Genomic DNA, 24,598 nt, shown 5'->3' on the forward strand with positions numbered 1-24,598 from the left:
CGGTGGGAGCGGTCTTTCTTTATTTTTAGCCAACTGGTGAAACCGCGCCCGCACACTGACTAGCCAAAGTACTGTTATCTATTTTTCGCTATTAACAGTGATTAATAATCAGTATGTAACACCCAACCGCCACCGATAACTGAAGCAAGGCCCACGTACACCTGTAGTTAAAAACTAAAGGTGTACGTCGGTCTTGGCTTCAGTGAGCGGTGGCGGGTCGGCCACCTGAGTATAAATCAAGACCTACTGCTCTCACCCCATGAAGTGTAGCTATTGAAAAACACAGGCCACGACCGCACAAAAAGGTCGCGTATCTGCTCTTTTCGTTTCAAGTGTCGAAGAAAGACGATATTCGAATAGGGCCCCTGGCGGATAAATGCTTGCCCTATTCTTCCCCGCTCCCCTCTGATGCTGTTCTTCTCCCATCTCGTTCCACCCAAGATAACAGGCTAGAGGTTTGCTCAAGTCAATTTAAATTTACACATTCCACTGCTATATGTAGGCTGCGTCGATGCCAGCGCTGGCATACGGCGGAGACGCACGTGAATCGAGGCAACCTAGTACAACTTTCATAGAACCATGTTTCCCTACTCAACGAGCGTTTTAAGCGGAACGTGAAACCTATATAGTGGAACCTTCCGTTGCTGTTGGCATTTGATTTTTTTAAATGTCACCAGGTAGCACTGGCAACAGCAGGTGACGGTTTTCTGCAGTTAATGTAGTATTTCATTTGTTATCGCGAAAACCAAACATCCTTGAATTTTTTTATTAAAGGAAGACTGCAAATGGCACTCATCTATTGATTTTCTCTCTTATATTTCCATAATGTCTTGTTCTTGTTCAACAATCTTTACAAGTATGAACATCAACACCGGACTTGGACGTTTAGATTTGGCAATGAGTATATAAGACTATTGTGCACTTTTTCTTTCACTTTGGCCGGGTGGCTCAGTCGAATCACCGACAGGCACGCAGACAGACATACAGAGAGACCAAAATTTCTGCGTTTAAATAGCCCAAGAAAGACTATTGTTTTTAAAAAACCCTGCCTAGGGTGAATGGCACCCGCGACTACGACGTCGCAAGCCGAGGCATAAGAAGAACGACGTAAAATACCCAGCCAGGGGCAATTTTCTAATCAGCCGGTTTGATTTCGATCCAGACGGCACTCGCACTCCACTGTACTCGCACACACCATCACTTCTGTGTTAGTATCCCTTACCAAACGCTAGACTAGGCAAACGCGGGGGTGAAAGCTGCACTTTCGATTGTTTCGTTGTGGATCTGCGCCGACTGTCGCATGTGCCCTCATATCAAACAACTCGAAAGAAACAGGGTGCATTTGCTGCGCACCCAGCCGCTGATAGCACGACAAGCTGGAACTGCCCATACAAGCATTTGCGGAATTGCATAGTGATCGATAAATTAACGCCGTTACTACAAATACGGGCGTTTTGAAAACAGCATTTACCCTTCCTGTGAGCAGTTTCTTTGGGAAACGTGGGCTTTGTTTTGAAGTTTACAGTTGATGCTTGCATACATGCTGCTGCTGTGCTCGTAGATGAAGAGAAGTGCAGTTTAGTATCATCGCCGCCGTCGAATCAATAGGAAGCGTCCACCAATGCGGAGGCGGTAACGTTAGCAGGGCGCACGCGGGTCACCCACAGCTAGCAATCCAGGTAGCAAGGCCGATTGCCAACGTTGGGAAGCACTATGGGTCCCCAATGGCCCCGAGCTATCGATCACTCATAGGTAACTCGGCTGTAAGATTTATTGAGCTCCAGGCAAATGGCGACCGGAAGTAGCGTAACACGGCAAACCCACCGGAGGCCAAGCTTTAACAGACGGATAAAAGCGGTTTTTCGCTACGCGCTTGCCCATGATGATATAATGATAGATGATGATTCATAGTGAGATCCCTTTTAGATGCAACGCATCTCTTTAACTCGCCTTGTCCCGCGTCGTTGTCGCGGCGTAGTCCGCATCCCTCCCCCATTCTCCTCGCCGCGGCAGTTGCGCGCTCCACCGCTTTCACCGCAGCGCCATCTGTGCGTCAGCGCGGTCAGCGCGAAGCTTGCGCTCGGCTGCGCTCGCTCCCGTCGCCGTGCCAGCTGTGCGTTAGCGCGCACCTTGCGCTCGGTTAAAAATTTACACCGTCTTCCCGCGAGGGGAACCATGGGGTAGATGCGACGCATCGGGGGTGAACATGCTGTGTAAATAGGATACCCAACAACAGCAATCCACACGCTGACATCGCTAACATAACGGAAACGCAACGGCAACCCCCGATGCGTTGCATCTACACCATGGTTCCCCTCGCGGGAAGATGGTGTAAATTTTTTAACGGGGTGATGACGCTTCACCTTACCAAAAAAAACTAATATACCTAAGTTTTACACTCTTTTAATACCAGCGCTACTCTCAGGGCAGGCACAAAAAGTGACTAAGCACAGATTACTTATTTTTTCTGTTACAGGTGTTAGCTGCCTTAGGCAATATATCCCTCTCTACTTTTCGTCCACCAACATTCTAATCTTCTCTTCGTCACATTGACAGCCTTGAAGCTAACACCCTCTGTGCTACCCCTAAATGCTAGGGCTTCTAGAAGCCGAATATTTCCCTTATGTAGATTTGGATGCATACATCTCGCATTCTTGCACTATGTGTCGCATAGTTTCTGTTTCTTTTCCGCAGACCACGCATACCCCGTCATTTTGCGTATACTTCCCCACAAAGCTCTTACTTCGCAAGCAACCTGCTCTAGCGTCAAAAAGCGAAGCACTGCCCTTGGAAGTATCGTAGAAAAGTTTCTTTCTAATCTCCAACTTCTCAGCCGTGTACATCTCTAAAGACGTTTTATCTTGCATTTTGTTTCTCTCCATTTATTCGTTGCTATCTGCCATGCCTCTTTTTTGGTTACCTTGGCTGTCTTGGCCTCGCCACTTTTCTTTGCGTATTTCATCGTTAGCCGTCTAGCCCTCCTTAGCAACTGCATGTCCACGGTTTTCATGTATAGGTACCTAAAACATTACCTGTCCGCCTACATGAATTTATTGCTCTCAACCTACTCTCAAAACATATTTTACTCTTCGCTTCTGAAACCTCAAAATACGCCCAGCCTATATCTCCATGCCTAAGGCCAAGCGGCCTACCCCCCTCTGGTTCACTTCAAGGCCTGCTAGTGCGTCTGATTTTAAACGGTGCTGCATTTGCAAATGTGAGGAGACCCGGAACCATTACTACTTTCTATTTTCCTATCACTACTTCATATTTGTTATACCCCCACAGAGATCTATGCTTCAGTAAAGCTGCGTTTCGCTTTACCTTAAGTTGCTCCTCGTGAATTTATAAGTAGTTGTCCCATTCGTTTGCCCAGAGACCGAAATATTTATATTCCTTCACTCTGGGTAATTCGGCATGCTGGATTGACACTGCGTCAGTGCTAGTGTCATTACCGATTATTCCCCATTTTTCTGTGCAAAAATTTTGTGCCATTTTTCTGTGCCAGCCCATCAGGTCCTCTTCTTATTACTCTCAATTTATTTCAACGTTCATCATACATACTATCAATTTGCGATAGATCTCCCCGAGTTTTCCGCCAGTTTTCTTTTGAACATAGAATAAGTGAAGTTAGAACGTATATTTCGAGGCAACATATCGTGGATTGTTCTTTATGGTTTCTATCTGCATGGTGCTTAATATTGTGTTAACGTTTCAATGTGTTGGTAATAGGAATGTATATGTGCCCCCTTGTGAGGGCCTTCAGGCGCATCACCATCAATAAATCCATATCTTCCAGTTATTGTAGTTTGAATGGGCAACTTATACAAACAGTACTGAGGCACAAGCAGTCGCAGTTCTCTACGTCACCGGCAGGTTTTCTTGTACAGTGCCGTTGTATCCCGTGTTTGCAGCTCTAAAAGAATTGAAAAAAAATTGGGGGGTCTTCTCATCTCCTCTTTTACAGTATATGCGGCCGCATTTGGATATAACCTTTAATCTGCTCATCGTTAAAATTAAGGGTCGCATGGATTAAAGTCGTTTAATGCGGGTTAGGTGGTACAATGTGGTGTACTAGTAAGATGAGTGGATGAGCTAATGTGATTTAGTAGGATTGATGTGTTGATGATTTAAATTAGTGGAATCAGCGGGTCCGTTCAGTTGGATTTCAGGGTCGGACCAACCACGATATCTTTGGGGCACTTTGAATAAGGAAAGTTTGCGGTGCTCCCTCTGTGGAACCTGTTTTTGTATTGTTGCAATTGGGTATAACCGGTTGTACTTCGTGTGGTACCAGGGAGCTATTGAAAGCACCATTTACTCGATGTCGAACAATTGGGGGGGGGGGGGGGAATCTTACTGCCGGCCTGCACGTGGCCCCCCCTGCCGGCGGACTGGGCTGTGTCGGTCGGTTTCGGCTGTTCTGCTTTGGTCCGTCGCAATGGCAGGAGTCAGTGGTGTGCCAGGCCCACTGTATTGGGTATTCAACGCCCATGGGAGCTTGAGCAACTCCCAGGCACTCTGAGGGCAAGTGCCTTCCAAGAACACCGATGCGTGATGCGGACGCAGGCCCGGACAGCCTGGGTGGCTACCGAGGTTGGTGCCTGGAATGGTAATTCGATCAAAATTTGCGGTCGCAAATTTCTGTGGATCAACTATGATTCTCTTTGGCCGGAGGCGGTAACGCGCTCCTGTAATCCAGTGTGGGTGGAGGACGGGGGGTCAATGTTGCGAAGTGCAACTGCACCAAGCGGTACAGTTTGTGTTATAGTGGCGCACGGTTGCTGAAGCAATGTGAGCGCGACTATGAGGCCGGGGGAGTGGCGAGCCCCTGTAACCGCAGCTAGGAAGGGGCCTATAAACATGAACCGATCTGCTCGCCGAGGGAGGTGACGAGCCCTTGCAACCCAAGTCATAGGGGTACATGCTGTACAGTTCGTTTTATCGTGCCATGCTGAAGCATGGGTACACACAATGAGGCCGGGGGTGTAGCGAACCTCTGTAACCGGAGCATGGAAGGGGCCTTTAATGCGAACTGGTCTGCTGACCGAGGGAACTTGATGAGCCCTTGTAACCTTCAGTCTTGGGGGTGAGAGTGCAGAGCCAATGGGAGTTCCTTAGAGGATCCCTTGTATCCCGAAATATGGTTTTGTGGAGCAACTATGACTCTCTTGGCTAGGGGCAGTAGCGAGCCCCTGTAATCCAGTGTGGGAGGAGGCCAAAGGCTGGGGTTGGTAACGCGCCCCTGTAATTCAGCGTGAGAGGAAGCCAGCGGGTCAATGTTACGACGTAAGCACTGCGCTCAAGCGGTACAGTTCGCACGTAGTGTTGGCGTACCATTGCTGAAGCAATGGGTAGACCACTACCGAGCCGGGGGCGTGCACACCCCTGTAACTATAGCTTGGGGCTCGTTCTGTTGAACTTGCGAACTGGTCTGCAGGCCGGGGGTTGTGACAAACCCTTGTAACCTAATGTCATAGGGGCCAGAGCGTGGAAGTACGGTAATTCCATGAGACTTCCTCGAGGAATCGGGGAGGCCGCACAATCCCTGCCCAGGGAGCGTGCAAAACGGCCGCCACAGCGGAGGTTCCTGGTCAACTGGAATCAGGTCCTACGCGGAGGTCGGGCGGTCGGGTGTCAGCCCGGCACTTGGCAATGCGGTTGAAGCAGGAAGACGTGTCGAGATCGATCAACTATGACTTTCTATGGCCGTGGGAAGTAACGCACCCCTGTAATCCAGCGTGAGAGGAGGCCGGCAAGTCAAGTTGCAAAAGTAGCAAGTGCTGGTCAGCGTACAGTCGTTTGTATTGGGAATACCGATTAAATTCGGGAAACCATTACGGGCTGGGGGACTGGCGACCCTTGTAACCGCAAGCTTTGACGAGGCCAGCGACCTGATCGCAATATGTCGAGGGGAGTGACAGGCCCCTGTAACCGAACGTCAAGGGGGCTAGATGTTGTACAGTCCGTATGGGGCCGGGGGGGGGGGGGGGGTCGCGCCTCCCTGTAACCTTGCTGCGAGGGGCCTATAGCCTGATCTTCTCTAGCTGAGGCGCTTGCGAACCTCGTCACCCAAATGCCACTAGGACGTACTTGCACGAGCTACTTGGTGTCCAGCACGGGGACAACGGGGAAAGGTGAGGTTAGTGCGCCGACCGGGGAAACTCTCCTGGCTTACTAACGGCTAGTAGGCCCGGACCGATCTCCTCTGCCATATGCAAGGCAATGCCCGAAGACTCTTGTTCCTATGAGCGACAGAGTAGGCAAAGAGGAGGACATAAGGATAGTCCCGATGTGCCGCAGGGACCTTGCGAACGGGCCGTTGAGGCACCGTTCGCATACAAACTTCCGGTGTCCGGAGACCGTGAAAAGCAGGTGTTGCAAGTATCCGTGTATAGTGGAAAGCTTCACTGGTGATCCGTGAGTACCTGGTGCGGGGCCGTCGGTCAAGGACGTTAGTACGCATCGGCCGCTGAGCTGGGGGTCGGGAGGGGGCCTGGCCGTCGCCACCAAATAGGGTACTTCCTGTCTCCGACAGTTGGGGCCCAGTTATCGGACCCTATGGGTGAGCGGTAACCCGTGGCAGGGACCGCATATTTGGCAGCAATTGGCACTGTCTGATGCCCTCGCTGAGCAATCAGTCTTGGAAGAGAGTCAGACAAAAGGATTGGAGCAAAATTACTTCCCTCATTCCCACCCTTTTTCCCATAACCCATCCCGATGTCCAAGTTCCCGTTCCCAGCAACCCACCCTATCCGGCTTTTTCCTCGGGGGGACAAGAGCGGTCCCCCCGGGCTCGTCCCCCTGGCGGTGGGTCGCAAGAAAGTCTTTCCCGTTAATTTCTCTCCACCTTCGTGTGGACACAATTCTCTTTGCCGGTTGGCCTGTTTTTGTGCTGTTGCAATTGGGTATAACCGGTTCTACTTCGTGTGGTACCGGGGAGCTATTGAAAGCTCCATTTACTCGATGTCGAACAATGAGAAAATTTAGTTGCGCACGAAATCACTGGACAGTTTTTATGTGACGAACACCTCAATGATACAAAATGTCATTATTTATGCACGTATTGCACTGTATGTTGTTTCTAGCGTAGGATTCACATCTCGCACTGAAGTAACAAATAATTTCCTAATGCGTACTTTATATGCATCCAAGGGTTTTCCAATCGAGTATATATATGAGGTAACACTATCAAGCAACAAAATTATAAAAAAATGAACAGCGATCAACTGGTTTGATGCGATTACACATCTGATAGCATTCTCGAATGCCTCTTCTTCTTTTGTGCTACCGTTCTGCAGCCATCGACAGGTTTAGCATCTCAATACCCGGCCACAGCCACCTCCATGGCGAGAAAGCGGTGATAGCAAGTGAGCTTTGGCAAAGCGGCGCCAACATTATCTTAAAATACTCTAAGCAGGCGTGCCGCCACTTTTAAAGACGATAGTCTTTCTTGGGCTACTTAAACCCAGAACTTTTGGTCTGTCTGTATGTCTGTCTGTCCCTCTGTCTGTCCGTCTGTCTGTGACTCGATTCAGCCGCCCGGCCAAAGTAATACAATGCCTGCGCAATAGTCTTATATAGTCACAGCTAAATGCGCCCGTCTAAGTCCGGTGTAATGTTCATACTTGTCAATATTGTTGAAGAACAACCACACATTACGCATATATAAGACAACAAATTGATGCAGAATTGATATTTGCATCGTTCCTTTATAAAAAATCGTACATGTTTGATATTGGCGAGATTAAATACTTCATCAACTGACGAAGAAAATATCACTCCGCCGTCACCTGCTGTCGCCCGCGCCATATAGCTTCTTGCGGCATTTGAAGAAATCAAGCGGCAAGAGTTACGCAAGGTTCACTAGATAGGTTCCACGTTCTGCTTGCAACGCACGTGGAGTAGGGAAACGCGGTTCTATAAACGTTGAAGTAGAGCGCCTCGATTAACGCGCGTCTTCGCCGTACGGCAGCGTTCGCATCGAGACACCCGGTTTGGAGCAGTGAAACGCGGGAAATTTAAAGTGATTTAAGCAAACCTTTGGCGTCTTTACCTTGGGAGGAGCGCTACTCAAGAGGAACAACATTAGAGGTGAGCAGGAAAGCGAAGGAAGGCATTTACTTCGCAAAAGCCGATAATGACTATCGTATTTTGACGGCATTTGCAACGAAAGGAGCAGATACGCGGCCAATTTTTTTCAATGGGTGATTGCCTGTTACAACCCTTCGAATAATCAGAGATCACCACCGGGACCAGTCAGGATTGTATGGGCACCAGCTCACTGCAGGTTCCTCGGCAACGCGGTCATCAACCACGTGGCTTGAGATTTGACCCGGCCAGCCAGCGCTGCTGAAGCAGAGCCCGAGCGCATGCATCCTGTAATCACACACCAGGAAATTACTCAGCAGTGTAAGCTCTCCCGTAGAACGTATTCCTCCCCGCGCAAATTGCTGCCAATTAACCAGGAAAGATTATTCACTGCCCTTTGGGTTAACACCTTCCCACAGCTCACCAGACTTCACCTAGTTGACCGGACACACAATTCTCTCTGTTTCACCGCTTCTGTGGAGAGCCGGGACCATCAGAAACATAGTTGGAAGCTGCGAAAAATCTACCCTAGATTCATCCAACTTTCACCTTTCCATAGAGACTTGAGAGAGCCTTGGCCGCTCTGGCCTCAAGGATCAGCTGCGCTTGATGGAAAGGACTATCGATGCGGCCCGAGCTCAAGGCGTCGTGGAATGACGACGCTTCTCTGAAACGTTTCCGCTATTTAATTACATTTCTCTCACTCTCTCTCTCTCTCTCTCTCTCTCTCTCTCTGTTTCTCTCTACGAGCGACCATTCCTGATGTTTTCTGACTGAACTACCAACTGTCGTAACTAGAACCCAATCGCTGTCCCTTGTTAGAGTGACCTGGAACACAGAGTGGTTCAAACGCCAATACTTTCAATACATCAAAATTGAAGCAAAAAACGGGTAAAATTTGTTAGGGGAGGTGCGGTAGCATCACTTCAAAATGTGGCGCAGTGGTAGAATATTCGCTTCACACGCGGGAGGACGGGGTTCGATTCCCATCAGCGCCGCCGTGTTAAAGCTTTCTTTTATATTTCCTTTTAATGTCCGCGAAACCTTGGGTAACTACGCTTAAGGGTTGCTATATAGTCATTTGTTATTTATTTTCTGTTCGGCAGGACATGTACAGACAATCACGAGCAAAGTTGTAGTTTGCGATTGTAAAAAAAACACCGCAATTTTCTTAGCACCGAATACGTCATATACATATTTGCGCCTACGCGTGCCCATGGTTGTTTCTGGTGATGTGTGCCATTACTTCCCTTTTGAAGCAATTGTTATTACTACTCGGAGGAGACATTGAGACAAACCCCGGGCCTGAACTCGCTCAAATGAAAAACAGCTAAAAGAAATTGCCTGCGACATTAAGGAGATCAAGGTAACGCGATTGGCAAACATTGAAAGCAAAATGGATGCCCTCACACGACTAGAACAAAATGTTGAGTCTTATCAGAAAGAATCGACTTCCATGAGAGCTCATATCCAGGTTCTAGAGCACAGAATTGATAAATTAGAAAACCGCAGCAGGAGATCAAATTTAATCGTTTACGGAATATCATAGGTTGAAAAGGAGACCGGTGAAATGCGGGAGCATGCTGTAAACAATGAAATCATTGAAAATACTTTGAACTAAAGCCAGTCGCAATTGAACGCATTCATCGTTTAGGAAGGCCGGAGTCCAACAAGACAATGCCTGTAATTTTCAAATTTCTTGACACGTGCGACAAGAGCAGCATTCTGAAGAACGGTTATAAACACAAAGGTACGAATTTCTCGATTGGGGAAGATTTTTCCAAGAAAATGTGAGAAGTACGTAAGAAACTGTGGGATAGTGCCAAACCAAATCGCGATAAAAAGGACAAAGTTGCATTAGCATTTACCAACTTTTACATAAATGACAAAGCCTATGTCTGGGACAGCGATAAGGGTGAAAAAGTACCACTACAAAAAAACGAAGCCACGAACAGAAGTCGCCTTATCACACGACCACACGCACAGGCACAAGGCACATCTTGCTAAACCAGAGCGCACCCACAGCAAAACGCCCCAATTACTTTGACAAACACTGTGGAGAAAATACTGCAAAAGTACCCAAGGAACGACAACTGCGAATTATCAACTTAAATGCTCGAAGTATTAATAACAAAACAAAATAGTTGGAAATTTTGTTACTTCAGCATGACCCTCACATTGCAGTGGTAACTGAAACCTGGCTGCGCAGTTATGTAAGTGACGACCACGTTTTCCCCCCTCGTTACACTATATTCCGGAAAGATAGGGAATCGAGGTGGGGGGGATGGGGTTGCCGTTTTGATCAAGAAATCAACAGAAGCAGTTGTTATAAATGACGTTTCCGAGCGTGAGTGCACATGCCTTAAATTATCTTGTGTGGGCTTCAGCTTCATTTTCTATGCTTTGTATAGACCACCTGACGCCGGAATCGATTACGTTGCCAAATTACGAAATCACATGTTGCAGTTCAAAAACAGCAAGGTATTACTGATTGGTGACTTTAACTTCCCAGAAGTTAACTGGGCGTGGTTGCAGACAGAGTATGAATCCAACAAACAAATAAATATTGCATTTGATATTATGCCTACACACAATTTGGTTCAATTAGTTAAGAAATCCACTCGTATCAAGGGTACATCCAGTTCTATATTGGATCTTGTTTTCGTTCACCGCGATTTTACGGAGAGTACTGAAGCAGTGGAACAAGGCTTGTCAGATCACCATCTTGTATGTACCTCTCTGCAATTGGGCAGGTCAGTGAGTACTGATAAATGTTCGTTGCGTTCCTTCAAGAACTATTCACAAGCTAACGATGAATGTATCATTGCACATTTGGAATCGTGCCTTGCTGATTTTGACGGCAACGACATATGCGCCCTTTGGGACCGGTTTAAGAAAATGTGCCATTACTGTCTACAAAATTTTGTTCCAACTAAGCGAAAAATATCATAAGCTCACGCCCTGAATTACACGCAAAATAATTGACTTTAAGCGAAGAATTAAATGCTTCAACAAAAGGCCCACACAATCGTCTGTTGTCGAAAAACTCAAGCGTAGTTTGGCACGTGAGGTTCGTAGTTCTAGAGACTATTTGAAAGCATTGTTGCCTAATTTTATTCAAAACGATCCCAGCAAATTTTGGAATGACGTTACTGAAAAAAAGAAACAGGTGAAAGAAATGGTAGCAGACGGCTCTGTTGTTTCAGATCCGCATGCAATCGCTCAACATTTCAACCGATACTTTCAAAGTGTATTCTCTGCTTCTTGCGCATGTGCGCTCACGCACACAGTGTATCGCCCGTCTGATGTTAACTTTAATTTGTACTCTGGTGTGTTATCTATGCTTTTGAACGTTAATACTAAACAATCCTGTGTCCCCGATGGTATTCCAAACTTATTTCTGCCGGCTATGCTGAGTCACTAGCAAAATGTCTTGTTGTGTTGTTTCGCACTTCTTTAATGTATGGGGATCTGCCCACAGACTGGAAGATAGCTTGGGTCGTGCCTATCTTTAAAATAGGTGACCGCCTGTGTTTTCAAAATTACCGACTGATATCACTAACATCACCTTTTTGCACAATAATCGAACACATTATTTCCACTGGCATTCTTGAATGCTTTGAGTCATAATATTCTAACAAGTTTCCAACATTGCTTTAGGAAAGGGTATTCTACCATAACACAGCTAGTTACAGTATTTCATTTGTTTGAGCACACGCTTGACGACACCGGTTGAATCGATGCAATTTTCCTGGACTTTAGCAAATCGTTGCTATTCTAAAGATGCAAAATATTGGCCTCCCCGAAATTCTGGTCACATGGATTGTGAACTATCTAACAAACCGCAAGCAACTGGTCACAATAAATGTGGTAGAATCTAACTATCTTGATGTTACTTCGGGAGTTCTGCAAGAAAGTGTGCTGGGTCCATTGCTTTTTATTCTATACATAAATGATATTTTTGATGCAATTACCTCTGGTGTACAAATTCGATTATTCGCCGATGATGCAGTTTTGTTTCGAGATGTTTCATGCTCTGACGATCAGTCGGAACTTAATACCAATAATACTAATATATTTGAATTGTTCAATAGATGGGGAATGGTAATAAATGCAGAGAAAACATTGTATCTTCGAGTAACACGAAATAAAGTGCCTTATGAATACCAATACCCATTAAGAACATCACCATTGAAACATATAACCAGTCACAAATACCTTGGAGTCACATTAACTAATAATCTATCGTGGAATATACACATTGACAATATTTGTTCATCCGCATTCCCTTAACTTTGCTTCCTAAGACACAACCTAAAAAATTCCCCCGCAAACGTAAAACTCCTCAGCTACCTTCGTTTTATTCGGCCGAAGCTTGAATATGCCTGCTTAGTTTGGGACCCCTATAGTAATCACAACATCCGCAAATTCGACAGAATTCAAAGAAAAGCTATTCCAAATACTCACGCGCCGATTCTCCCTCACAGTTAATGCTGACTAACAACATCCCAAGCTTCTAATCGAGGAGAAAGTGCTTCCGCCTAGACTTTCTTCACTCAGCAAAGGTGAACTGTCTATAACCCATCTTTGTTTTTTTCCCCATTATCAACACGATATACTACACACCCCAAACCAAATGCTTTCACCCCATATTTTGCTGCTACTGACACATTCAAATATTCCTTTTTTCCGCGTACGATTCTAGAATGGAATGACTTACCCACTGTACAAGTACCTTGTTATTTGTATTGTTTGTATTTTTCTTTGCCTTTTATCTATTGTGCCCCCCTGTTTGGACATAATGGTGGTCTGCAGTATCTATTAAATAAATAAATAAAATAGAGCTTCATACAAACATTATTGTATGAAACTATGCCTATACATGCTTTTGTTCTATGCAACGTCACATTTGCAGAATATTCGCCCCATAAGTCAGTGTTCATGCAGCAAGATGCCAGTCAGAGCCCGGCAGCGCTTTTCACAAAACGTTAAAAACTGAGGGTAGATAGGCGAAGAAACATATATTTTGCGAACTGATGTGCTGCCGGCATATATTTTAGCCGAGAAGACTACTCGCTTCACGGCCGGTTTTTGACATGTACGCGCTGTCTTCAAGCCACGGTGTGGATTATCTTCCATGCAACGGCTCCGCGTCGCAGTTCATGTAGCAGATGACGCGAGTTGTTGATGGCTGCCCCATAGTGGCACCACCATGGCAAAAATAAAGGGAATTTCTCTTCACTTTCGCTGTAGTAATATTAAAGTGAAATTGCTTATGTAAATGTATATTTTCTTGCTTGTATTTTTATATAATTTCATAAATATTTATTTGTTTGTTTTTTTTCTTTTAAATTATATACGCAGAAGCTGAAGTTGTCACTGACCACTGCGTGGCGGCGAGACGATAGCAAGACTTCAGGGGATTCCCCTGTCGTTACCCTGTTCTTGCTTCATTTTTGGCAGCTGGTTTGAACCACTTTGTGTTCTAGCAGAGTTTCTTACAATATACACTAGAGAGGAATCTGGCGCTAGCGTCTGTGCGGCTCACATCAAGGGCGTCTGTGTCGTCATGGGCCGCAATTATACATTGCGCTCACCTTAGTTTCATCATTGGCTTGGATTGAAACGTTTCAGTGATCGCAAATTTAAACAAAGTGCCGCAAAAACGCGAAGAATAGTGTGCAAATATGTAAGTGGAAAATAAAAACAGGCTGTTTTAAAACTAAGAAAACAAGGAAGTAAAGCGTATTTTTTGCCGAAACGGTTGTGCCTGCTATTCCGCAGGCCAAGGTTGTAGTTACGAACAAGGATAATATTTGAGGGGGAAACTCATTAGAGACTCTGGTTTTATTAATTTTACCAATATTGCAAATAGTAAGTTGCTTGAAGAGTTTGGAAAGTCTTTTGAGCGTGCCTATCTATTAAAAACGTTGCCTTCATGGTGAACCGGTGCACCGACCGCCAACTAGTTTAACAAGAAAAAAAAACACGCAGTTTTAAACCTAGGGAAATAGGAAGCCAAGCGTATTCCTTTTAATGAGCGTATGTCGGAGCGGTTGTCATGGCATATAAATGCATAGTGAGGAAAGCAAACCGAAAAATTCCCCCGCATTTCCCCGAGGGGGAGAATGTGAAAGTGCGAATGCACGGTTGTCGGCCCGCTTGCGGCGCTTGCGCTCGGCCCCCGCAGCCCACCGCCTCGCCGCCTTCTCTTCCATCTCTTCCATCGGGTTTGTAGTATCACGTGTACACCACGCAGTTATCAAGCCGCTATAACGCCGCTGAGTCGCCAACGCACGCCACTGACGACGTAGTTTGAATGCGTTAAAGATATAAGGCGCGTCACTAACCGTGATATCACCGTCGCGTCCGTGGCTTGGTCGGTAGAGCGTCGCGCTGCGCCCGCAAAGTCCTCGGATCGAAACCTGGCGCCGGATGCTGTTTCTTTTTTAAATATAGAGGAGCACTGCGGACGCCGCCGCCGCCGCCGCCGCCGCCGGCGGTGGATGGTTTGGGGTCGCTTATAAAGTGCATTCGCACTTAAAAGGAAACGTGGCATTAAACAGTCGTGCACAATGACAAGATAGGACGCATACAAGCGCCCGTATCTGCCGCATCCCCGTGGTCGTATCTTGTCGTCGTCGAAGTACGTTTTGTTTCTTCTTTTCGTCGGCTACAAATTTCGCGGCGGCATACTACCCGCTAAGTCATGCGCCCTTCGACTGCGGCATGAGCAACGTCAGGTGCGATCACGCACTGCCTGCTGTTTCACCGAACACAGGTACCACAGAACAGGGAGGATTTCGGCTTCCTTGTAGCTCGTAAACGTGTTAATGCATACTGAAGAATGCAAATACGAAAAACCGCTTAAGAATCCAATTGTCATGCCAAGCCTAAGCCAAAAAGTGGGGTCTTCCCATGAACCCCCACGACGACATCGCTTACAAGGCGCAGTTTCCTCTCTAGTATACTTACTAAAAAACTCTATGCTTACACCGAACACGCTACGGCAGAACAGAAAGGATTTCGGCTTCCTCGTAGCTCGTAGATGTGTTAATGCATAGCGAAGATAGAAAATCCTAAAAAAACACTTAACAATCCAATTGTCATGCCAGCCCAAGCCAAAAAGGGTGGTCTTCCCATAAACCCCTACGAAGACATAGATTCCCAGGCGCAGTTTCCGCTCTAGTGTACTTATAAAGAAACTCTATGTGTTCAAGTACACTCTACCCCTTCGCAGGAGCCGCATTAGTAACTTGCTCTCGGCGGTGTTTCCATATATTAGTTGAACCATTTTAGCTGTTCCTTCCTTCTAGACGGTCTGTTAGCAGATGTGGAAGACGGGCAGAATGAAATTGCTCTAAAAGTCACCATCCACGCTTGACACTGGAAGGTGACAACGATGCTGCAAAGTTCTCGACTTTAGCAATACTGGTAAAATCGTGTTAAAGCAAAAACGAGGTTGAAACTATGGGTACATGAGAAGCGAAGCTGACCAACCAATTTATTTTGAATGTTTATTTTTTGCCTTATTTTGCGAAATTACGCCTGCGTTTGCGTACGTGCTTAGACTTTTGACGGTAGCAGAAAAAGTGGCGGGAGCGCAGGCTCTCTGCTACCCAGAGAAGTGGCCTGACCACCAAAGCGGCTGCCCGCTTGCCAGTAAACTATACCGGTCTGTTTGCCTGCCCACCAGTCAGTGATTGCGACGAGAATGCGTGATTTGGAGACGCGAGGCGTCCGGTCACGAGTCAGCGAGTGGCTGGGGAGCGTGTTGCTAAGGCGCACCATGACGACACTCCAGCGCAACAAAGGATGATTGTACACTGACGGGCCGTCTGTTCGGTGAACGGATGTACATTGGGCTTCCCATTGCCTGCTTCTCATTTGTAGGAGATTCAGTGCAGGATGGATGAAGGGGGAAGGCGAGGTGGGTGGAGCTGGCATTGGAGGCTTCGGGCACTGCACACTGGCAAGGAGGCTACATGCATGCCTTCCAGAAGACGTCGGCGAGGACGCATCATTTTGAGACGAGATGCGGCTAGTCACAGGTCGGTGAGGGGAGTGGATAACAAGGCAGCACAGCGGCGGCTACGTAGAAGGTTGTTTTAGAGCGTAGGTGTTAAGAGCTTGCTCATGTCGTTTTGCATCGTCCACCAGAGTCGGCCTCGTTGTAACCGAGAGACGGAAGCCGCCACCGAGGATAGAGCGAGCAGGAGAGCGGGGGATGAAAGTATAGCGAAGGTGTGAGGTCGAGGGCGGAATGCCGGGACCGCCCGAAACAAGCTGTCCGTCGGCGACGCGCTACGAGATAACGCTAGAGTACACCCGTAGTCGTGCGTTCGCTGATTACGCGATCACTTCATGAGACGGAGAAGCTATGCGACATTGCCGAGAAGTCTGCTGTTGGCGCTGCACAAAAATTTCGCCTGAGTGAGTATTGTAATCGGCGGCCATTATCTCGATCCTCTATAAAACTACTGCGGGGTATGAAACGGTGGGTTTATGAGCCAAGGATAAAAATTTATTAAACTAAAAAAATGACGGAAGCTGAATAAAATAATCGTGCGCTAAGAAAGAGTAATTCTCTCACATTCACACACACCCGCAGCCTTAAGTGTCCCTGCGAAGCTTTTACAGTCACACCTGGAAGTAAGAAACCGCTAAGAAACAGATTCTTGGATTTAACAAAGTTTTTAATTTCAAACCTGGAAGTAAGAAACCGCTATTTAACGGATTCTTGGATTTAAATGTTTTTAATTTGCCCGTTTCCACCTCCATTGAAGCTCATTTGTTTGCGACCACTATGTAAAGAAGGAGTTGCGACGGTTAACCTTGACGTAACAAATTCGCTACGCTGATGAGTAACCGTTTCTTGCTCTTTTTCTGAAAAAATCGGCTGTAGAAGTGCGCAAATTCAGCGAATTTCGCCCCCTGCAACCTCCCGTTCGTTTTCATGTGTGAATGCGGTGTCGGGTAAATGCTTGGCCTGCCCGTCGGAGCCTAGTCGCGCGTCTCTACTAATATCCGTGGGGTCAGTTCGTCGGGACCCACGTGTAGTAGCAGCATCGTGGCCGCGTAGTACAGCAGGCGCAAATCACGCAGTTTTTCAGTGTGAAATATATCGTTCAACAAGGGGAGCTCAGCATCACTGATGTCTCGCGTTTCGGTTTCTTGTCTGCTTCATTCACGCTACCTTTAACTCGAAACTTGGAAGTAACGAAAACCCGGATGCAACAAAAAATGCAAATGTTTCTCAACTTCGCTTTATTCAGGTTGAACTGCATTTGCTTCACGTATTGTAATCGCTGACCTCGCAAATAAAACATTTTCTAATGGGTTATACAGTAAAAAGGACTCTTCTGATTTCCCATCAAAGCTTCCACTCATTTATTCAGGGCCGGAAGCACTGCCAAAGGTATAGGTATAGCCAGCACTAAGCGGCCCTGCATGATTTGGTCGTTGCAGCGGATACGCATTCCGTTTCTGCTTCGCTTTTGTGGCTTTTTATTTCGGCTAACTATCAAGTGCGTTCTTTGCTGCAAGTGAAAAAAATTCGGCCAGTGGCCGCTACAGCCCCGTAATGAAGTACTTCCAGCGATCACGAATGCCAGGACCAGGAAGCAGAGAAAAACACTTCAGGCGATTTTCTGAGTTTTCTGATGGGCATAGAAAAGTATATTTGGTATTTGGCTAAAGCCCTTTGGGACCTCCTAATCTAAGTACTGGATGTGCTGGTTGACTACGTTCTCCAAGCATCCAAGATTATGAAAAAAGTTGACGAAAGTGTTACAGGGTCTCCAAGTTGGCCAAGCCAAACCATTTGCACAAAAATACAGAGACTATGAATTTTTTGATACGGACATGACAGAGAAACAAAAACTGAGCAAAAAAACACGCCTGCTCCCCCCGCCCTTCCCCAGGAAACAGGTTCGAACCGGACCAGAAGCCTGCTGCGGGACCAAACCCGGAACCGAACCCTCAAGGCTTGAACCCAAACTCAAACCAAATTCGAAAAAAATTCGGTTCGACACACTCACTTTAAATATCTTGTAATCCCTCGTCAACTCGAAGTCGTAAAATCAGATGGGAATTTAGAGATAAGGGTAGTTTTGAGTTAAGCGAAATGCCGAAAATTTGCGATTATGTAACAAAAGCTCCACTGAACAGGGGAGCTTTCGTAATAAAGGCAAAATGGTCCGTAGAAAAAACGAATTCCTATTATAGAGAAAGTAAGAACTGCGTGATGCTCGCCGTGATCGCCTTTGCACCTGTTCTCAGAAATGCGTTCTCGAGCTGCTCAATGTATCGCCTCGATTGTCAGTCACCACCGCTACATTCTATCTTGTTGCGAAGCAGGCGCATCATCTTTGTTGTTTCTGCCCTTGTAGTTACTTCTCGGGACTCCCCTTCGTCTTCATGATAAGAATCATCGACCACAGCTCTCTTCAACGATGTAGGCGTCGGACGGCATTCCGCTAACAGAAACACCGGCGTTTTACAGCGTAAATTTGCCCTTCACGAACGCGTTCCGCGCATAGTGGGTGCTAAGTGTTAAAACGGAGACCTCATCAGCTCTCTGCAGCTGAATTTGCCCTGTGTCCTCCCTGTCTACATTTTGAGATATCCGACATCCCCTAAAAGTGTTTCGGCGTACAAAAACATTGCGCCCGGCAGGTAAATGCGCGGAGAACAATGTTTCGACTTCAGTGATATTTAGAGATATCCGAGTTCGAGTTAACGAGAGAACTGTACATGAAAATTATTAGGCAACTGTACCGTTACGCTCAGAATTGTAACATTATTCAAATGACTGCGGAAGTTTCAGGTAATTGTGGCTTCTTGTGCAACAAAAATTACGTTGCCAGTTTGCACTGTGTGAGGGTACTTTGCTCTGTATATGTGAATTGGGCAAAACAGAACTGCCTAGGGAATCTGGTCGCGCGGTTTCATTTTCTTTACAGTGGCAAAATTGGTTGCAAGACGCAGCTCTCTCGTTTATCACGGTAAGGCTACGTGAAACGTCGTGGGTGGTAATGCAAAAACTGCGTGTGAACGACTGGCACTAGCTTACATCTTACGCCGACTTCAGAATCTCGCAGCATGGCGTTTCTCTACACTCGTCAGGCGGTTTGATAACAGTTCATTGGGTTGCAAAAGTGTCAGTGGTTTAGTTTGGTCGGCTTAGCAGCGGAATTTGCTGCCGGTGTATCCGATTCCTTTCCACCGGTGTCAGAAATTAGTTGCTGTCAGTGTCAGTCCCATACTATGCTCTTTTGCAGTGCTCTAGGCCATCGGCAGGCTCCGCACTCTATTGTACAACGCATAAAATGGTGGTAGTACGTGTCGAAACGCCGTGCGACTGCTTTGTTGAACCAAGCAGGGGGCAAGCTGTGCTCCGACTTGACATTATCCTAGCCGCTGTGTCGGCCACCTTGGGAACAAAGCTCTCTCCGCACGTCATTTGTCATGCTCTCCAATTCTGTTGCCAACCTTGCACGAATCATTAGCAAATACGCTTGCGAAAATACCAAGTCAATAGCACAAGCAACAAAAAAATGGGTTAAGGATGACTCAAAAAAAGGACAGCAGATCAAATACAAAAGATTAAAAAAATAACAGTTTTGCACTGACAAGAGCTGCGTCAACCCAAAACAAACAAGACAGAAAGACTGTGGCTAGCGTTATCGGTTCAACTGAGGCCTATAAAATCCATTCGGAGATTTTACCCACAGTATTTGGTGAACTACGCCGTGTCGATTGATTGTCATTCGAAGCGAGGAATAAATACGTTGTCCCGTGCCCGACGGGGCAACAGCCAATGTCTGCGGTTGGGCAAGTGCGGTGCAGTATTTCCCTCTGACGTATCTCACTACACGCAGCGACAAATTAGGGGCATTCTTGTTCTTGTAGGTGTCGTCGCTTGTATTTGTACGCGATTCTTGGCGTATTGTTGATATGCAGCGTACTGATTCATGCAAGTTGTTTAAGACGGTAATCTATCCTGAGCAACATGAACGGAAAATTTTGTTGCTCTGTCTGTCGGTCAATGCACTTGCTCCGCGAAAAAATTGTTGAAAACGGGCTTGGTAACAAAATGCATATAGACGAGACTGTTCCAGGCTCCCAAAGATGTACCAAGACTACTACATGTCCACATTTTTCCACTCAAGGGCAATTGAGGCAATATGTAGCAGTGTTATCAGTATTAGCATCGTCCCTTTAGGAAAAGAAATTGTACTGCTTTCAAGATAGCAAATTAAAAGAAAAACGCCTTAGAAACGCTTCTGAAGAGTTAAAAAAAAACTAATATTCTAAAATTAAAGTTGTCGGCACAAGCTCCTCAATGCTCAATAAAAACCTAAGGCCCGCACAGATGGAGTAGGAGCAGTGCTCGCACGGTAAAATGCAAATGATGCAAGAACACCTCCATTGCATTCATCAACAGGGAAGCGAGGGGAAAGAAAAAAAGCGTTACGGCAGAGATAGGGAGAAGGGACACGAATTGTTGCGGTGGCGGCAGGAAACTATCTTCAGTAGAAATGTGCAGCGAAGCAAGCCACTACGCGGCCAATATTTGTAAACACAACTGATGCCGCACTAAAATAATTTGACGTTATTTAAAGCGCAAAACACAAAACATCGAAACGTTTGGTGTGGAGAACCTTCCACATACAAAAAATCAGTATTCATTGCCTAATCGCTTCGTAATAGTGAACTGGTCAGTACCTTGAAAGCATCACGGACGTTCCGCTGTGGCGGGTCTTCTTTGCTCGAAGCGATAAGAAAGACCATGGCCAATACGTACAAGCCGCCCATGGTGTAACCAACTCGTAAGTGCATGTGTCAGCTTATGCGCTTTGTGTACAACTGCGTAGCCCACGCCACTTACTTTTGTACCTAGCTCCACATCTAGATTGTCAACAATGGCAACCATCCTAAATTGAGCCTACGGGCTCGCACGAACGTATAAAACTTTTCAGCCGACAGGAATGCAGTACAAATAGCCCAGGACCACTCAAACGTGCATTTTAAGAAAGGTGATGGGTTTCATGTTTTTTTTTTGATGCAGAATTCTTCCTATAATGGAGTAACATAGTTGGCTTCAACTTTAATATCCTTTCATTTGTGACAGCGGGATCGTTGTTTTTGACATCCTCTGAAATTGGATTTCGCACGATCAAAAAGGTTCTTGACGCGAAAAAGATAACTCAATCAACCAGTGGGGGTTCTAATCTGGGCCAAACAGTTTTGATTTCAAACAGAAGTTGGCGGTCTTCTGTACATGTTGGCTCGACGGCGGGATTCAAGTGACACAAAATTTGTGCGAATTCACCCAGAAACTCGTCTCCCACGTGGGTATTAAATTGTATAAATATTTTGGCCTCCTTTTGTCGTCTGCCACTACCGAAACCAACCTGATCAGTGGTCATTTTCCTTTACCTACCGCAAACTTTGTCGAGTGTATAACCACCGGCGATACACTTCCTTGAAAGGAATTTGTTCAGCTTACGGGAACGGGCTGATGACTCCAGAAGGAGAAGAAACACATTTATTTGTGAGCACAGTTAGTTGACGATGGTGGCCACTGTTTCGGCGGCGACCGCGGCAGCCCAGGAGACCGGTGAAGCTTGAGCCTCCTGGTCTAGACAGCGCTACGGCTCCTCCTACTGCCCACATGCGGTTATTTCGGGATAGGAGGAACTAGCTAGGGCATCCCCACATAAGGTGCTGAAGGCTGCCGAGGCAGTACAGTTAGGTGACCTGCATACGGCAGGGTGAATTAGATGTACACTCTAAACATTTTTTTCTCCCATATACTCCCTAGAGGTTCTTTTTCGCCTTTCCTCTAGTGGTCCTCCTTGTAGGAGTTTTTTTACTACATGGAACAGGGAGGTTTTGTTTACCTCCTCAAAACAGGGCGTTTTTAGGTGATACAAAGGAGGTATTTAGGGAGTGTTAAGAAATGTTTGGGAGAATTTAAGGAGGTCAAAATGGAGTATTCTTTACTTCTTAAAGGGCGTTTTTAAGTGATGTTTATGGAATTTTTAGGCGGTTGAATAGGAGCCTATTATGGCTCCCTTGGGAAGTACTTTTGTTAGTTTAGGGGCGTTTTTAGGAGGTTCAAGGGAAGCATTTACTTCTTTTGCATGGAGTTTTACGAAAGCTTGGGGAGTTTTCTGGGCCTTCCGAAAGGAGGTTTTCAAGGCCACAAGCTTGTGGCCTTGAAAACCTCCTTTCGGAAGGCCGCAGGGAACTAGAAATTCTCCCTAGGGAGAATTTCTAGTTCTCTGCGGGAGTACTGATTTCACACGGTTTTTCTCGATTTCAGGTTTATTTCAAACGAACTTTCGCAGACAAGTTTACATGGTACATGGTGAACAAAAGGAGGTTCCGAAATAAAAACTTAGGGCGACCTCCTATAAGAAAGCACAAATGGTACATTGCTAAATAACACGCCATTTAGGAATTGAAGACATCAATACGATGCTAGTTGAACAAACCGTAGAAACAATATTACTACAAGAACTGGAAATACGCGAAAAACACGGATAGGCAAAAACACAATCGCATGGTAAGTGAAATTATTATATAATACTAGCGGATCGAGAACGCGCCAGTAGTTATCAGAACTTATCAGTACACATCAGTACTCTGTACACAAAGTGAAAAAAATGGTTGCAGTGGTTTACAACAAAAAAAAATGTTCAGTTGGTGGTGAAATGAGCGAGAGCTGTGTGCTAGTTGAACAAATTGTAGAAACAATATTAATACAAGAACTGGAAATACTTGAAAAACAGATAGGCACAAACACTACCGCATGGTAAGTAAAATCATTATATAATACTAGAGGATCAAGAACGCGTCAGTACTTATCAGAACTTATCAGTACGCATCAGTGCTCAGTACACAAAGTGAAGAAAAAAATGGTTGCAGTGGTTTACAACAAAAAAAATTCAATTTGTGGTGAAATGAGCGAGAGCTGTGCAACGATTTGATATTGAAAGGTAACTAGGTGGTAAAGGCACAAGAGATAAATGATGTAGGAGACAGACAGCAGTGAGATGGCTATGGATAAATGAGTAATATAAAGAACGAAAAATATGCTGCGGCAAATACCAGTGCGTTTTGATAAATACACAAATGCGCCAAGAAAAGTGACCGAGTCTGACGGGTTAATTGCAATGATATAGAAAGAATGGGTGGTATCGCGACAGCTTCTTTAGGGTACGAACAAAAAGCCATGAAATTCGTGTTTTAAGGATATTTTTTAGTTGATACATTTCGCACCAGTTGCCAACATTATTTAGATAATTGTTTCAAGTTAAATGAGTTTGTTAATATTACTGCTTCACTGAAAAATAGCTGTATTATCAGCATACAGAACGGCCGATCAAATATCCCCTTTTCAGTAAAAACAGAAAAAAGGAAAAGTCAGAAATATAATACGGAATTCTTTTTGACTACTATCCAATGATTACAGGATTTAAAACAAATAAAATATTAGTGACCGATATTGATGCGATAAAAGTTAATTAGTTCTAAATCCTTCACACGTGGTTTGGTGTGGCAAGGTCCAAAAAAGCATGTTGCACAACCGTTAAAGCTCTGCGTGCCTTCTTGGGATATTGAATGTTGACAACCCGCAACGATCCAAACAGACTACACAGTCCTCCCAGTAAAGATGATGCAGTCAAGACACGCTGGCCATCGATGTGGAGGCCAACTTCCCTGTTCACGGAATGCAGGCAGGGAGTCAAAGGAACATCTACCTGAAAAATCAAAAAAGAAAAAAAAAATGCCCGGCACGTAAAATTCAAAACAGACACAATGGTTAAATGAACTTAATAATTCAGTACAGTAATAAAATTGTAAGGCCAGGTTCCCTGCGAATTCCAGTACTTAAATTCGGAATGCAAAGGCTTCATAAAACCAAGTACCAGTACATTAACCGTCGTGGCTTTTGCAGCAATAAAAAAGATATTACTTCCGCACAATATACTCGAGCACAACTTTAAATGACAGTGAAGATAAAATGCAAGTCTCTCTAGGTTGATAGATTAGTTTTTCTGTTTTTGACTGAAAAACACTTTGGTATTGCATGATTTTGTTAACTGCTGTTTCTTGCTAAGATGCCAGCTTGCATCTATTCAAGTGAGTGGGCACACAGTGAAAGACGCAAACCCTTACACTGCCTCTCCCCTACCATGGTGGCTCACTTTCATAGAAAAAGTGCAGCTTTTGCGAGCTGGACGGCTGTTGCGTGCCGTGGCAATATTCACTTCTGCTGGAGGGGCCAACTTGGTTTCCGAATGCAGCCTTGCCTTGTACAGCACAGCCTATTCTGCCTTAAGATCTATGAAGTCATTCAACTTGATCATGTATCAGGATCTGCAGAAGAAAATCGTGTCAGCAAGTAATGAATTCATGCCGGACAGCCACCCACTGTTCCAGTTTTACTTGCAGATACCTCACCTATTTCCCTCCTGGTGTTACATCCAAAGCT

General features: G+C 45.7%; 1 protein-coding gene across 3 annotated transcripts in view; it reads right to left on the reverse strand.

Annotated features, from left to right (window-relative positions):
- LOC144167402 (uncharacterized) overlaps nucleotides 1–21,106 on the reverse strand; it is a 74,846-nt gene extending 53,740 nt beyond the window's left edge. The window contains exon 1 of one of the 3 annotated variants that reach the window (XM_077696673.1): nucleotides 20,984–21,106. In XM_077696673.1, coding sequence (XP_077552799.1) covers nucleotides 20,984–21,028 — 45 coding nt within the window. In that variant the 5' untranslated portion in view covers nucleotides 21,029–21,106. The other 2 variants (XM_077696672.1, XM_077696674.1) reach the window with 2 other exon arrangements.
- Between the last annotated feature and the right edge of the window lie 3,492 nt (nucleotides 21,107–24,598).

Source organism: Haemaphysalis longicornis, unplaced genomic scaffold (genome assembly GCF_048455015.1).
Source record: "Haemaphysalis longicornis isolate Haplotype H1 unplaced genomic scaffold, Haemaphysalis longicornis Haplotype H1 scaffold_2, whole genome shotgun sequence".
Taxonomy (NCBI): domain Eukaryota; kingdom Metazoa; phylum Arthropoda; class Arachnida; order Ixodida; family Ixodidae; genus Haemaphysalis; species Haemaphysalis longicornis.